The sequence below is a fragment of the Crinia signifera genome, chromosome 12, assembly GCF_055691185.1.
Source record: "Crinia signifera chromosome 12, ASM5569118v1, whole genome shotgun sequence".
Classification (NCBI taxonomy): Eukaryota; Metazoa; Chordata; class Amphibia; order Anura; family Myobatrachidae; genus Crinia; species Crinia signifera.
Window position 1 is genome coordinate 26,918,703 of NC_139228.1, and position 15,965 is coordinate 26,934,667.

Sequence of the window (15,965 nt, forward strand, 5' to 3'; positions counted from 1 at the left end):
GCTGCGAATTGCGGGGGGGGGGGTGCCGCGAATCGCGGGAGGGGGGTCGCAGGGGGGGTGCCGCCAATCGTTCAAGGGGGGGTCGCGGGGGGGTTCTTTTTGCCGCAAATCGCGGGAGGGAGGTCGCGGGGGGGGTGTTTTTTCCGCGAATCGGGGGGGGGGGGTTCACGGGGGAGGGTTTGCCGCGATTCGCGGGAGGAAGGGGTCGCGGGGTGGTGGTTATGCCGCAAGTTGCGGGAGGGGTCGTGGGGGGTTCTTTTTGCAGCGAATCGCGGGAGGGGGGGTCGCGGGGGTGTTTTTGCTGCGAATCGCGGTAGGGGGGGTCGCGGGGGAGCGGGTCTGTGGGCTCACTGGGCTGGTTCTCTGTCACATACCTCCCAACATGACCCTCTCCAGGAGGGACACAATGCTCTGTTTCTAGACTTCCCCTTAATGTATGATTGCCATCACCTGTTTTAAACAGGTTAATTTCTCAGAAAGGTGTTCAGTACAGATGAAGGCAATCACACATTAAGAGGAAAGTCCAGGAACAGAGCGTTATAGACACAGACACCCACTTTGAGTGACAGATGTAGCCAAATATATAGGAGATTCAAAAAATGAAATAAATCTTCAAAAACTCATGTCAACCTTTTTCATTGTCGACCATAGCCGTGCCAGTGTTTTGCATGTGCCATTTAATCCTGGGGCTGCCGCGAATCGCGGGGGCTGCCGCGATTTGCGGGAGGGGGGGTTGCGGGGGGTGGGTGCCGCGAATCGCGGGAGAGCGGGGTTCATGGGGGTTCCGGTGGGGGGTTGCCGCGAATTGCGGGAGGGGGGGGGGGTGTTGCGAATCGCCGGAGGGGGGGTTGCGGGGGGTGTGACGCAAATCGCCACAAGAAAAAAATCAACACAGAAAGGTCAACACATGTAAATGTTGACATAAGTGTGGCACTTCATTGGTGTCCATGTCGACACATGAGAATGAATATGAAAATATTCAAAAAATGACAAAAAAACTTCAAAAACTCATGTCAACCTTTTTCATTGTCGACCATAGCCATGTCAGTGTTTTCCATGTGCAATTTAATTCTGGAGCTGCCGCGAATCACGGGGGGGTGCCGCGAATTGCGGGAGGGGGGGTCGCGGGGGTGGGTGCCGCGAATCGCCACAAGAAAAAATCAACACAGAAAGGTCAACACATGTAAATGTTGACATAAGTGTGCCACTTCATTGGTGTCCATGTCGACACATGACAATGAATATGAAAAAATTAAAAAAATTAAAAATAAATCTTCAAAAACTCATGTCAACCTTTTTCATTGTCGACCATAGCCATGTCAGTGTTTTGCATGTGCCATTTAATCCTGGGGCTGCTGCGAATTGCGGGGGGGGGGGGTGCCGCGAATCGCGGGAGGGGGGTCGCAGGGGGGGTGCCGCCAATCGTGCAAGGGGGGGTCGCGGGGGGGTTCTTTTTGCCGCAAATCGCGGGAGGGAGGTCGCGGGGGGGTGTTTTTTCTGCGAATCGGGGGGGGGGGGTTCACGGGGGAGGGTTTGCCGCGATTCGCGGGAGGAAGGGGTCGCGGGGTTGTGGTTATGCCGCAAGTTGCGGGAGGGGTCGTGGGGGGGTTCTTTTTGCAGCGAATCGCGGGAGGGGGGGTCGCGGGGGTGTTTTTGCTGCGAATCGCGGTAGGGGGGGTCGCGGGGGAGCGGGTCTGTGGGCTCACTGGGCTGGTTCTCTGTCACATACCTCCCAACATGACCCTCTCCAGGAGGGACACAATGCTCTGTTTCTAGACTTCCCCTTAATGTATGATTGCCATCACCTGTTTTAAACAGGTTAATTTCTCAGAAAGGTGTTCAGCACAGATGAAGGCAATCACACATTAAGAGGAAAGTCCAGGAACAGAGCGTTATAGACACAGACACCCATTTTGAGTGACAGATGTAGCCAAATATATAGGAGATAATAAATGGATGATTACTGTATAATAAAAATAATAAAATCCATCATAGAGTAACAAATATAGACAAATCTTGCAATTAATCAATGTTCATGTTGATTGTACAGGGAGCGCAACTCGAATGTCCTTATATTTCAGGACCTCCAACTTTAATTATAGGACCACATTGAGCTCTAAGGACTTGTTCAACCCATTAGGGAATAGTGAATCACATTTGAAGATCCAATAGATCTGGATGCATAAAGTTTTATACCTATTTCCTCCATGTTTGGTGACCCAATTCTTATTAGCTGTAAACATTTTGGAATGCCGATATGACACTCTGCATAGTGTCTAGATAAGCTATGTAGTAAATTTTTATTTATAATGTTTCACCAATGTTCTTAAAATTGGGTCCTCAGAGCTCTCGTGGCTATCCCCACATACTTTAAACCACAGCTGCAGGTGAGTAGATAAATCACATAATCAGTATTGCAGTTAATATAACCTTTTATATTAGCCAGTTTACTGTATGTTCTCCTGCATCTGGAATCGTCAAAACGTTATTTTAGATGAAATTACAAGTTATACAAGCGTTCCTTCCACATTTATAGCATCCATTGATTTTTTATGTTAACCACATGGTGGAAGAATTAGGGTCTATGGATTGCTTTGCTATCTCTTTAAGAGTACTAGGGGCCAATAAGGTTTTAAATGATTTGTTCTTCTTTAAAATAAAGGACGGATGTGATGGTAGGATTTCTTTTAAGGTGGAATCTTGTTTGAGAATGCAGAAGTTTTTTTGTATAATTCTTTTTATGGCTATATACTTGGAATTAAAAGTGGAAATAAACGAAAGGTTATTACTTATACTTTGTGGGGCTGTACATAATTTTGAGCTACCCTTTAATAGTGATTCTCTATTGTTTTCCTTTGCTTCCATTGTTACCCTCTTTATTAGGTCTTCAGGGTAACCCTGCGCAAGAAATGATTGGCTCAAGCCAATAGCCTGTTCTTCTAAAGTTCTTCGAACAGTTACATCGTAACCTTAACATCTGTCCCTTGGGGATGTTTTTAATCCAAGATGGATGATGCGCACTGGTATAATGTAAGTATGCGTCCGTATTTACTTCTGTATGGAAATTGGACGTTTGAATCTGACCCGCCTCGATCTTCAAACTAATTTTCTAAAAATCAATTTGTTCTGTGCAATAAGTATAAGTAAATTTTAAATTAAATAAATTAGAATTAAGGTGTGCTACACCAAAAGTGCTGAAGAGTTGTCCCCATCCCAAATTATAAATAGATCATCAATATAATGGCCATAGAGGACCAGATTCACATCCCAGCTGCCCCCCGCATGAGGTGGTCTTCGACCTCCCCCATGTAGAGATTGGCACAGCTGGGTGGAAATCTGGTCCCCATGGCCATTCCCATCACCTGAAGATAGTGAAGAAAAGAATAGAGAAGAAAATTGAAAATAGTTGTTTCAAAATAAATAAAATTGAATCCAAAATAAACTTAATGTGTTCTTCACTGAGCTCTCCATCCAAAACTAATCTTTTCTCAATTGCTTCAATACCCAATTGATGGGGAATGTTGGAATAGAGACTCTGGACGTCCAGCGTCAAAAATGCATACCAGTCTTTCCATTGAATATGACTAATTAGATTCAGGAAATGGGTGGTATCTTTTATAAGAGATCTCAGTGAGGGCACCCATGATAGAAGGTTAGTGTCAACGTAGTGGAATAAATTAGAAGAAAGGGAACCTACACTGGAAATAATGGGACACCCAGGGGGTGCTGTGAGGGACTTGTGTATTTTGGGAAGGTGATAATATACAGGAGTGATAGGGTGCTCAACATAAAGAAAACGAAATTCATCTTTGGATATGGTATTTGCCGCTAGGGCATGTTCCAGGAGTAATTTTAACTCTACAATGAACTTAGTGGTGGGTTCAGAACTCAATAATGTATAAACATTTATATCCCCTAATTGCCTTAGGGATTCATGCACATAATCCTTCCTGTCATGAAGTACAAGGCCCCCCTTTTATCTGCTTGTTGATTGCAGGCAACTGTTTTTCTCTAATTAGCAATCCAGGCTAAATTAGGCCTTATGAGTGCAATTACTGGTAAATCATGACTCAAAAATTGCCTTAAGTAAAGTTTTTGCTGAGGAATATGAGAGGACCCTTTTGCCTGTTATGGTAAATGAACAGTCATGGTAAAAGCATTAGTTGCCCCCAAAAACATCCTTAACCTTCCTCTTAAATACTTGGAGACTTTCCACAGTTTTAACAGATCCTCCAGGATAAAGTCCATACAGATGCCATGGCAATTGAATCACCAGCTGAAGATCCATCCTTGATAGACAAGCTTGAATATAAAATACAGAATAAGTTTCATGCTCTGCCAGAAAAGCTAAACCAGAGTACTGCTCAATAGAATAAACTACCACCAGGTAAATAAATGGGGAAAAGACAAAAGTAAGCTTAAAAAAGTCCAACACAGAAATGGGTTCTGCCATCATTTCTTGGTGAGACCTTGGGTGGAGGAGCCACATGTATCAACGAGGACTCAAAGTATGTTAGAATTATCAAACTTGTTTCCATAAAGAGACTTTGGCTGAGACCAGCTTGAGATGCTATTGCCCATTATACATTGTAGCTTAAAAAAAAATTGCTGTATAAAAATGCTAACGTTGTAAAATTGTTGGTGCCACAAATCCATGTACCACTCATAATTAAGGTTGCACACACTCATCTGTGTAGGTGATCCTTTGGGAGAAGACACAATCCAGGACTGTTTATTACTGGCCTTGGGTGTATGAGGTAATAAAGAAGTTCTGCTACACATGTTTTTTTGTCAGAGAACATGTCCATAGCCAGACTACTGGGCCACATTAGCTCCAATGATCGTGGTACCTGGTTTAAGTTCACATGGTGTTAAATGCCCACCAAGACTAAGAAGCCCTGAGAGGAGTAGCATACCATGCTTTTCATAAAATTGTGCATCTTATTTGCATCACAAATGCATCAAAGCTCCAGTCACCATACACTACAGAAGCTAGACAGCGATATTGCCCTCCCAGGAATAAGTTTCACCCCTGTACAAAGTGGCAGATGAAGCACAACAGAACTTTGCATGAGAGGAAGCCATAAGTGCTGCATCAGAGCTGTTCTTGCACAGATGCTGTGTAGAAATATCGCACAATAAATTGTTTAGAGTATCTATCAATGATGTTTTGTTGCTCCCAGTTGTTTTATTTATACAAATAAAATGCACATTTGAGGGGATTAATATGGCAAGTTGTCCAGTACATGGGGCACCGACAGGGACTTTTTGATGTGAATGAAGTTACAGTGTATGAATGTACTGTATACAATGTTTTGCTGCATTTGAATAAGATGCTATATAAAAAAAAACATGCTACACCAATTTTCAAAGTAGCTCACTCTCGACGGGCATCTTGTGCCATATGTCATATTGAGGTTTACAATATGAAAACACAACTTTATTACCGTGCTTTATCGAGACAACAAAAAATGTGAATAGTGTATGTGGAGCACACTGATGGTAGTTGGTGATGGCTTCACCTTATTTTAGATCTTTGTTCCACTTCCAGCAGACTGTAGTCATCATTTCACAAATCAAAAAATAATAAAAAATGTATGTAGGTCCTGTGAAATTACCATACATTGGATTTTTTGGCAGGATGTAAATTGTTAGTGTTATGGACAATTTTAATGTTGATAACATTATACTCTTCTTTGTCATTTTCTCTTTCATTCAGTTTGAAGGGTCTACCTTAAATTTGATGTAGATCGATGTGTTCAATAGCTGTCTCTATACTTCTTTGACACAATTGGGAAAATTTAATAGGATTAGAGAATCAGAAAGTAGGAGATTTGGTAAGAAATCTTCAGATTTTTTAAAGCGTCCATCATTCACACTGCAAAACCAGTTTGATTTTGAAGTGTAAGTGATTGCTGCTTTAAAAAAACCTGTAGATTTCTTACCAATTCTCTCACTTTCTGATTCTCTCATCCTATTGAATTTCCCCCAATATTTTTTAAGCCGGATTTCTATTACACCAACCTTATTACAGGGCTTAATTACAATATTTGTATCTACACTGAGGTTTTTATTGAATTGGATTTAATTGTAGTTTATTTTTAGGTTTTCAATCTCTTCTAGGATGACTTTTGATAAAAATTTCATAGTTTTCCTTTATATAAATTGGAAAAAAGATGGATTTTTTGTTTTCCCCTTTTTAACTGGTTCTTTTGAGGTGGATTGGGGATTGTTTGGTGATTCAATTTTTTTGTTATCTTTCTCTTTTATCATAAAGACTATCCACAGTGTGAATTTTCGTATATCTATACATTTCTTCAAGTGATCAATATAGGAAGTATACTTATACCCAACGGTCTCTCTCTTCGTCTTTTGTTAGAATTTGAATGCTCAAGTTCTAATAAAATGGGTCAAACGAAGTCCGTCGCTGTCCCCTCACCATCCCCAAATGAGATCAGACTATTAATCACTGACATTCTGATGCCATATGACATCCTGTGTAACAGGACCCATTTTTGCACATGCAGAACAGGTCTTGTACATGTGCAAAGTACCAGCCATCTGTATTTTGTGTATTAAGACGCTGATCCTTCAGTATCTGAATTTGTCCCAAAGTGCAATGGGTCAGGAGTCGAAATATAAGTAAAGGCCCTCATACGCTACGTGATTTCGACGCTATCGCAAGTGTGACATCTGATCGGATCCAATCGGATCTCAGATATATATTATGTGCAGCCATCAGTGGAACATCTCCAGTGCTAAGCATCCGTGACGTATCACATCAGATACAATGCAGGGTGGGCAGCCGCTGATTGACTGAAAGAGCACTGTTAGCCTATTAGCAGCCGCCTAGTCTTTTAAATAGGATTTTTAAATTCTGCCACCATCTGCCTGCAGCTCCCCGGGCTTACATGTGATAAATCGCAAAAAAGGGATGGACATGAGGGAAACTCTTACCCTCTAACAATTTCCATGTACAGTATCACTCATTTTTCAAGTGTATTTTTCTGGTATCTTGTATTTTTTGCTGTTTTCAATAGAGATACGAGAGATTCAGGTGGGACGCATCTGCAATAGTTTCAAGTTTGTGTTTTCAGCTTTCTGGAATTTAATGCATCTAAAATAACATACTTATATTAATGCATTTCACTCTCTAAACATTCTTCAGGATGTTCCATACTTAAAAAAAATGAATGTTTTTCATTTCCTTTTTCTAAAATTTTGTTTACAAAAAAAAAACAATAAAAATGAACATTTATTTGGTAACTTTGTGTGTAATCATGTATTGGTTTCTTAGCTCTTCATTTAAAATAAGCGCAGTTTGCATTGGAAGTATATGTATGGCTTCAATTAAATACCATCTACTGTAGATATTTTTAAAAAGAAAACAAGAACAGCTAGGTGCTGGTTGGTACAATCATATTACTCATATATTGAAAAAACTTGTGTATACAATCACGACAAAAGAAAAAACTATATACAGCAGGTTGATGGTGATGGTATCTGGATACAGCTCAGGTACACTGGAAATGGCATCTAATGCCAGCACCTGGCAGAGATGTTGCTTGTGTGGCTGGGGCAGCGTGGGGGGGGGGGGGGGGAGTCAACCAATATAAAGAGCAAAGGTTGCAACAGGTAATCCTCTAACCAGAAAGAAGATTACCTGTTGCAAAATTTGTTGGTAACAGAAGTAGCCAAGCTAATTGTAGCCAAATTACACTTGCGGGTTTATGGTGCACATCGAGTTGCAACTGTGACATGGGCCGGAAGGTTTGCTGGGGTCCCGGCTGATAGATTTCTTATGGGCATGATTGTGTTCACGATGAATACGCTACGCATGTCATTCATGTTATACCTTGGTACAACAGAGCCACAATGAGCGTTGCCTGGGGGTTATATGCAAACAATTATACTGATAAAAACGTTTTCTCCAGTAGGAATAAACACATTGGCCCAAGCAGAAAATAACAATACACATTGGTGGCCTAAACAGGGAAAAAATAATTGATCCCCAACAGAAAAAAAAAAAAAACTAAACATCAGCACCCACAGTAATTAAATATAAACTCATTGGCCTACACAATAAAATGTGGTGGAAAGTATATGTCCCTGGGTTGTGGAGTACTGTGTTCAGGAGGCCTTGGGGTACCTGGGATGGATAGGAGGTGGGGTTGGATGCTATATATCTAGGAGTTCAGAGGGGTATGTTCTGGAAGCAAGAGGTCAGAGCAGATGGTGGCTATGTGCCAGAGGCAGGTGGTTAGGTTGTTTCCTGGAGAGGGCAGTTTGGGAGTAGTAGTGGTGGGAAACAGGGGGCAGGCTGGAATTGTGGTAGTGTGGATAAAGGGATAGGGTGGGCGGTATAGTGGTGGGATGAAGTGGGCAGGATGGGAGTAGTAATGGTGAGCAGGAGGCAGGCTTGTAGTGGTAGTGTGAATAAGTGGACAGGCTTGAAGTCATAGCATGAAGCAGGGGCCTGCTGGGAGTGATACTCTTCTTCAGCTAACTTAATGTCAGGCATTCTGTATCCAGAGCTTTTAAAAAACTCTTCAGTAGGCCAACTTAATGTGAATCTGAGATAAAGTTCAACTGATGGAGTGGACTTGAAATTTTTCTCTCCAGTAACATAAGTTTTTCTCTCTCGGATTACTTCTTTGTTGTATAGTTGGACTGGAGCCAAGAAGAAACATGGCACTCAGCAATAAGAGGAGGCCTCTGCCCCAGGATCTGCACATGGAGGAGCATGAGGATGATGAGGAGGGGGATTATGATGAGACAGCAGATAAGTTGTATGGGCAGGATGCATACCTCATAGCACAGACAGAAGGGAGTTTGGCCATGCACTTACTTGATTGAATTATTTAAATCAAGAAAGTGCTTCCCCCAACTGCAGTTCTGCCCCAACTTTGGCTGGTGGTCCTCATCCTGGTCATTGGACACTTCCCCCAACTGCTGCAGCGCTGCAGTTGGGGAAGTGTCCAGTGACCAGGAGGAGGACCACCAGGAGGAGGACCACCAGGAAGAGGACCACCAGCCAAAAGTCACATGCCTGTGATGGAGATGCCACAGCTCAGAGATATCAGCACTTATAGATCTGCTAAGTAAACATCGGGCATTGGGGCGCAGTGACAGGAGCTGATTTGGAGTTTCAAAGTGTATTGTGTATTTGAACCATACTTGTCAATACCTCCGAAATGGCTAGGAGGCTCCAAAAAAATCATCTCCTCCTCCTGGACAAAGCCTCCTGAAAGCCTCTGGATTTCTCGCAAACCCCCCCCCCCCCCCCCCCAGCCCCCACATTTGATGATATACTGTCAATCACAGCTCTTCGGGAGGAGATTTTGGACTAAAATGTCACAAATCGCATCATTTTAGCCCTGCCCCTTCCATGTAGACCTGTTACTTGTGGCCTTTACTGTGTTTGGAGCGGGGCTTGATGATGTCAAAATGAAGCTAATATGTAGGCAAGTATGAGTCGGACTCTGCTCCCCAACTATGGGTGACACAACCCAAACTCATCTCCATCATGGCTGACTGAACATAAATGGATTTAAACCATATTGATCTCTTTGAAATATTCTTATGTTAATATTTGACACATTTACAGTTATGAGCTATATTCACATATCAATTATCCCATCCTTGCCACTCTGCATTCTGATGCACAATACTTGTGTTCTCTGTTTTATGCTGTTATATGTATGATATTACTGTACACTGGAATGTCACCAAATAAGAGGGACAGTTACCGCAAATTAAAAGATGCATTACTTTCAATATCATCATTCAATCATTAAAAAAAGTTTAATTAGTTTATTTTATTTAAATTTGTTTATTTGCTTGTGTTATCGCTCATTAAAAGAAAAACAAAACAGTTTATGCACTATGGTCTTTTTAATCATCAATTAAGCTACTGTAGAATTCTTATACCGCTTTCAGACCGCACTCCGAACATGGCTTATTGCCACGGGTCACGGTGCGGTCTGAAAAGGCCACCACGGGTCGAGCAACACGGGTGTTCAACCCTGGTAATGACCAGGGTTGAACACGGCTATGACCCGTGTCAAGTGCAGTGTGAACGGGTGCCTGGGTCGAGCGACCCGTGTCCCGTTCACAGTATGGAGGAGGCAGCACTGTCAGCTCCAAGTACTGCCTCCTCCCGAGCCCCCGATGACGTGCCGCCGCCCAGCACCGCCCCATGTGACGTCACCGACTCGGCAATATACCGTGTCAGTGTCGGAACTTTCAGACCGCAATGCCGTGTTGCTCTGGGGATGGGACCCGTGTCCTAATCCCGTGTGCGACACGGCATTTGCGGTCTGAAAGTAGTATTAGTGAGCCCCATGTAGCAATTCTCAGTGGTAAGAGACATGATTTCCCCTGAGTGACGATATTTGTCCTCTAATTAACCAGCCCAGTTAATATAAATATGTCTGCACAGGATTCTCCGAAACTTCTAAAGGCAATTAAAGCATCAATCACCATTCTGCAAGTAAGTATTATTATTATTATTATTATTATTATTATTAGTAGTAGTAGTAGTATTTGGGATAATAAATACATGCATGCATATTTCTGAATTTGTGATCTATCTTTACTGGGTTGGATTTCATGTAGACCTTTATAATTATTTTGATATTTGTATCAACTTGAACTTCCATATTTGCTAACTTTGGAAGGTAATGGAAAAATAATCTACCTAAAAAAAGTATAGACTTTTTTTAAAAGCAATAAAATGAAATCTGTGTAAAATAATGTGAACACTGAGATTTTAATAAGCATAATATTTTAGTTCCATTTAGAGGGTTTAAATCATTTCCCAATTTATACAGATTAGTAGATAATTGGGGCCCTACTATTGGAATCTCCAGCATTGACCCTAGCAGTTGTCTTCATACATATTTGATTTGAAAACCACAGCTGTAGGACTCTTTCCTGAATCGTGGGGCATGCAAGATATTTCCAGATGCTCATTGATTATAACTGCTTGGAGGTGGGCCTATTATAGAGGGTTAAGTGGTCTACTGTACTTCATATATTTCACTTTGACAAAAAGCATAATGCTTAGTACTCAGTCTATGGCAGCTTCAAAATATATCATTGAGGCATCTTCAAATATTGTGTACAATATGACATAAAATAGAGACATACTGTATTAAAGTAAAAAAAACCTTTAGAATGGACAAAATAAGAGAGGCATAGAGGACAATGCAAATATTGAATAACACCACTCAAATGATTTTCTTAGAACAATTTATCTTGGAGAAAATCAAGCTTAATATACAATGATCTTACTGTGAAAACTTTACCAATACCAAGCTCTGTATATTAGCACTAGATTGGATTTCAAGTAAGTGAATACAGGATATTCATAGGGTAGAATGGTATTTGTCTCTAGAAATGTACAGTATTGTAACTAAGTGACCCTTTAAATTAAAGCAAAATCTGTTACTTATCTTAATGCCTAGGTGAAACATCAGATCCACTTGGAGTAATTTTGCCCATTGGAGTAATGTTTAGATACTGTATGGCAATTTTATACTGCATTTTCCGCTTTCTGCCAGTAAAAGACAAAGTTTTACCAACTGATGTTTACTGGGAAGTCTTTGCTTGTAGCTCCACGTCTCCAAACAGCTGTGGCTTTAACAAAGGAAAATAATTTCATATTATGAAACGAAACAGAAATGACATATGTTAATTTTACCCATATTGTACATGGTTCCAGCTGTGTGTTAGTACTAATACTATTTATGAATACAAAACAGAAATACTTTTGGTAACGACACTAACAATAATGTATTACACACCTGTGTGTCTGTAGCAAATAAAAGCACTGGAAACCTTTTCATTTTTCAACAAGTTCCTACACCAGCATATACTGTATACCCATTACAACATTACATTACATTACCCTTGTGTAGGGTAAAACCTACACAAGGGCTGGTCTTATTCAATTAGGCTTTCTATGGCCTTGATTGAAAACAGTCATGTTTACCTCTCAGTCCAGATCTATACCAGCATACCCATACACTAGCAGGTGGACCTATATTGGTCAAGCTCCAAAAGTAAACTTGACAGCAGGAATCAATGCCATCTTCAGGTAGTGTTAATTATTGTATTCCTGTTCCTTCCTATGAGAAGGAGGTCTGGGTTGTGAAAAGCTATTCTTTAAGATCCCACTACCCATGTCCAGTTCTTTTTAAGGACACACAGTTCACTCATATGACTGACACTGTCAGGACAGACTCAGCAGTAGTAACTTTCACTGCTACTTCAGTAGCAGTGTTAGCGACCATGGTGACAGTTGGTTCTTGGATAAGCTGTCCCCACACTGTGGTGGTGTTTAATTGCATTTGTGTTTTAGTATACTGTACACCGTTACTACTCACAGCGAGTTGGATACTAAGTTAGCCCTGCCGAGTGGTAGTGCTTAATAGACTCGCAGTCAGATCTCTTGTCTTTGGGATTGCATGTAAAGCTGGCCATACATAATCTAGGCCAGAATGCATGATTTTGATGCATCGTGCGATCGATTGTATGCACATCATGAGGTGTTTAGGTGTGATGCACAGTCCTGCAGATTGAGAGATCGCTCTACTGATCTTATGTGCTGCACATATGATCAGTGGGGATGGCTTGTGGTTGCAAGCAGATCATACTGTATGTGTTTTTAGCACATACGATTGAGCGTTCGATCGATCATAAGGTCTGCATTAGATCTGCATTGTATGAAGGTCATTCCTATGTATAGCCATCTTAGGTCCCTCCCTTGTGATATCAGGTGCCAAAATTGACCAAAATGTAATTGAAATTATTGTAATGAATGATATTGTTGTTGTGCCAAAAAAGAATCATCCATGTGAAATAGAAGGCAAGTAGCACAGCGAGCAGGGAAGTAACGTCCACACACAAAGCAACCTTGAGTGCTACATTGCTGCACTAGTGCCAAGGATTAACTACCCTTGTTATCAAAGATCCGGTAGCCTGAAAAAATTTGGATTTTTGTAATAAACTTTCATTCGATGTAGATGAGCAGCAATATTAAGGTAATTGAAATACACTTGGGTAATAAAGACCTCATCGGATAACCAAACTATAAGTATATATACAATATTTGTATGAGAATGATGTATCTGAGAATCGTTATCTATTGTGAAAAATGCTGGACTCGTATAAAATACTTAATTTAACCAAGACTACTGTAATTGGAAAATAAGAAGAAGACCATTCAATGATTTGCTAAAGAATATTCACATATTTTAACATAATTTTCAAAATATTATTTTTCACACTATTTTATTAGGTGTTCAAGTCATGAAAATGGAAGAATTAAACACGACATTGGTCAAGGAATTTATTCTGGTGGGATTCTCCGATCTCCACCAATACCAAATCTTACTCCTCATTGCTATATTACTGGTGTATATTACTAGCGTCATTGGAAACTTTACAATTATTGTTCTTGTTAAGACTGCACCATCGCTCCATTGTCCAATGTATTATTTTATCTGTGTGTTTGCAGCTTTAGAAATATCATTTGCGTCCGTTACTGTCCCCAGACTTCTAAACGATTTCATTGTGAGTAACAAGAAGATCTCTTTTGTTGGATGCTTTGTACAGTTATACACCTTCACTGCACTTGGGATAACGGAATGTTATTTGCTTGCAGTTATGGCTTTTGACAGAGATTTGGCAATTAATCATCCTTTAAGGTACTCGTCAATCATAAACCGTTTATTGATTATTCTTCTGGTGGTTACACCATTCATCATCAGTTTTATCATTGGTCTAACTCCCACAATCTTCACAGCTGACTTAGAATTCTGTGGACCCAATGAAATAAACCACTTTATCTGTGATTTTGTTTCACTGGAGAAATTGGCGTGTTCTAATCCCTTCATCAATAAAATAATGAACAATATAGCAACTATTTTTGCAAGCCGTATTCCTTTCATCCTTATTATAGGGTTAATAAGGGTTATGATAGTGTCTTGTCTCTTCTATGGTACAGTTATCATTGTCTACATAAACCCACAAGGCAATCAGTATGATAAGTTCCTTGCTCTTATGTACACAGTCATCGTTACTATGCTAAACCCTTTCATTTATACTTTAAGAAACAAGGATGTTAAGGAAGTTTTACTTAAGACAATTTTGCACAAATGGAAGGACTGAGAAGATACAGGATACCAAGAAGATCCATGACCATTGCTCTCATTGTGGCATGATGTAGAGTACAATGCAAAGATACATTTTAAGTCTGTGCTCCTTATGGTTTGGATAATGCTGTTTTATTCTGTTTTATCAATAAAGCTTTATAATGCAAAGCATAAAGCATTATGGGTATGGGTCGATATACAAATATACTGTTATAAATCTATTGGGAGTATTTAATTGGTGCTGTATTTTTTGCCTATGTGAAAAAGTGGCACGTATTGATGTTTTTAGGTCAAATTTGGATTGACCATTTAAGTTTTCATCTAGGAGAAAAATTCAAACAGGTCGAAAAACACTTGGATTGGCAAATTATTCACTGATTCAGATGTTTTCGACAAAACTCTGGGTGTTTTGACCAGTTTTTAGTCAGTTTTTGCCAATGCAATTTTGACAAAAGGACTTAAAAGCGGGTGAAAATGCATGGAATTGAATACAGAGGGATAAAAACATCAGAATTTTTTTTTCAGCCACTCAAAAAACAGGACATATTGAATACCTTTCTTTGTTAAAGCACACTTGGGTCAGAGTTTTTCTGGCTCCCTTTCTATAGAAAGAATAAAATAAATACATCAGGGGAACTCTATCATCCTTTTCATTTGCCACTCTTGCTTAAAAATATATTTATGGGGTGTCCCTTTTTACATTTTTGTTTTCAGTGTTCGGTACTTAAGTAATATCTGGGCTCCCGTTTTTCTTATGGTGCCGCGTCCCCTCGCGGGGCTCGCTGCGCTCGCCACGCTTCGGGCACGGTGGCTCGCTGCGCTCGCCACACTATGTAAAATCAACTCCATGCGTAGTTGGATAGTAGGGGTATGAAAAAATGGGGTGCATTTAACATGGGAGCCCAGATAATACATAAGTACCCAGTGTTCTGATGGTTACTGAGCAATATATGGAAATCATTTATGTAACTCTATGAAACTTCGTAAAGATGTTTAATGCTTTAAAAAAAGATTATTTTTCTTCTTTACTTTTACTAAAATGTTACTTATAAAATAAATATACTGTACAGTATATGAGAATACATTTATCAATACTGTAAATGTTATCTGCATTGAATGTGAAAATATATTTCACATCTTTAAATGAATGTCATCTACATTAGAATTGTTTTCCAAATCTTGAGTTATAAAATCTATAAAATAATGAACTACCATAATCTCTAATTAATTAAAGGGCAAGAGGATTGCAATTGTCTTTAAAGCAATTACTAAAAGTTCAACTGCAGCCTCCATCTCTCCATTTTTTTTGTATACTATATCTACAGTATAAGGTTTATCTTTATGGGATACTGGCAGTCACAATACAAATGCTCATATCCCAACTAGCACTGAAATGCCGACATCGAAGTGGATGTCATCACCAAATTTAAGGGAGTGAAAGCGTTGGCTCGGAACAGGGAGGCTTAGGTTTGGGCACTAGGGGGAAGGGACTTAAAGTTAGACTGTGGGGCGGGGGGGGGGGTGAAGTTTAAGCTATGAGGTGGAAGGATTAGGGTAGGGAAGGGGGGGTTAGGACTTTTATTGTCCATATTAACAGTATTTACAGCAGAATATTACTGTGTGTTAATGTTTTTAACATTTTTTTAAACACACACATATATATATGTTGTGCGCTGACCTGCAATCAATCACCCTAAAAGGGTTCCTCTGAGCTAGTGTCCGGTTAGTAACACTTGTCCATATACTCCTTTGGACAGCAGCTCCTCAGTGCTAGTGCCTGATCCGAAAGGCACGGTGTAGCAACAA

The 15,965-nt window shown here is 40.3% G+C and overlaps 1 protein-coding gene across 1 annotated transcript; it reads left to right on the top strand.

Annotated features, from left to right (window-relative positions):
* Window positions 1-13,314: 13,314 nt before the first annotated feature.
* LOC146049504 (olfactory receptor 12D2-like) lies at window positions 13,315-14,175 on the top strand. Its single transcript, XM_083166047.1, has one exon. The coding sequence runs from the start codon at window positions 13,315-13,317 to the stop codon at window positions 14,173-14,175; it is 861 nt and encodes a 286-aa protein (XP_083022173.1).
* The last annotated feature ends 1,790 nt before the right edge of the window (window positions 14,176-15,965 follow it).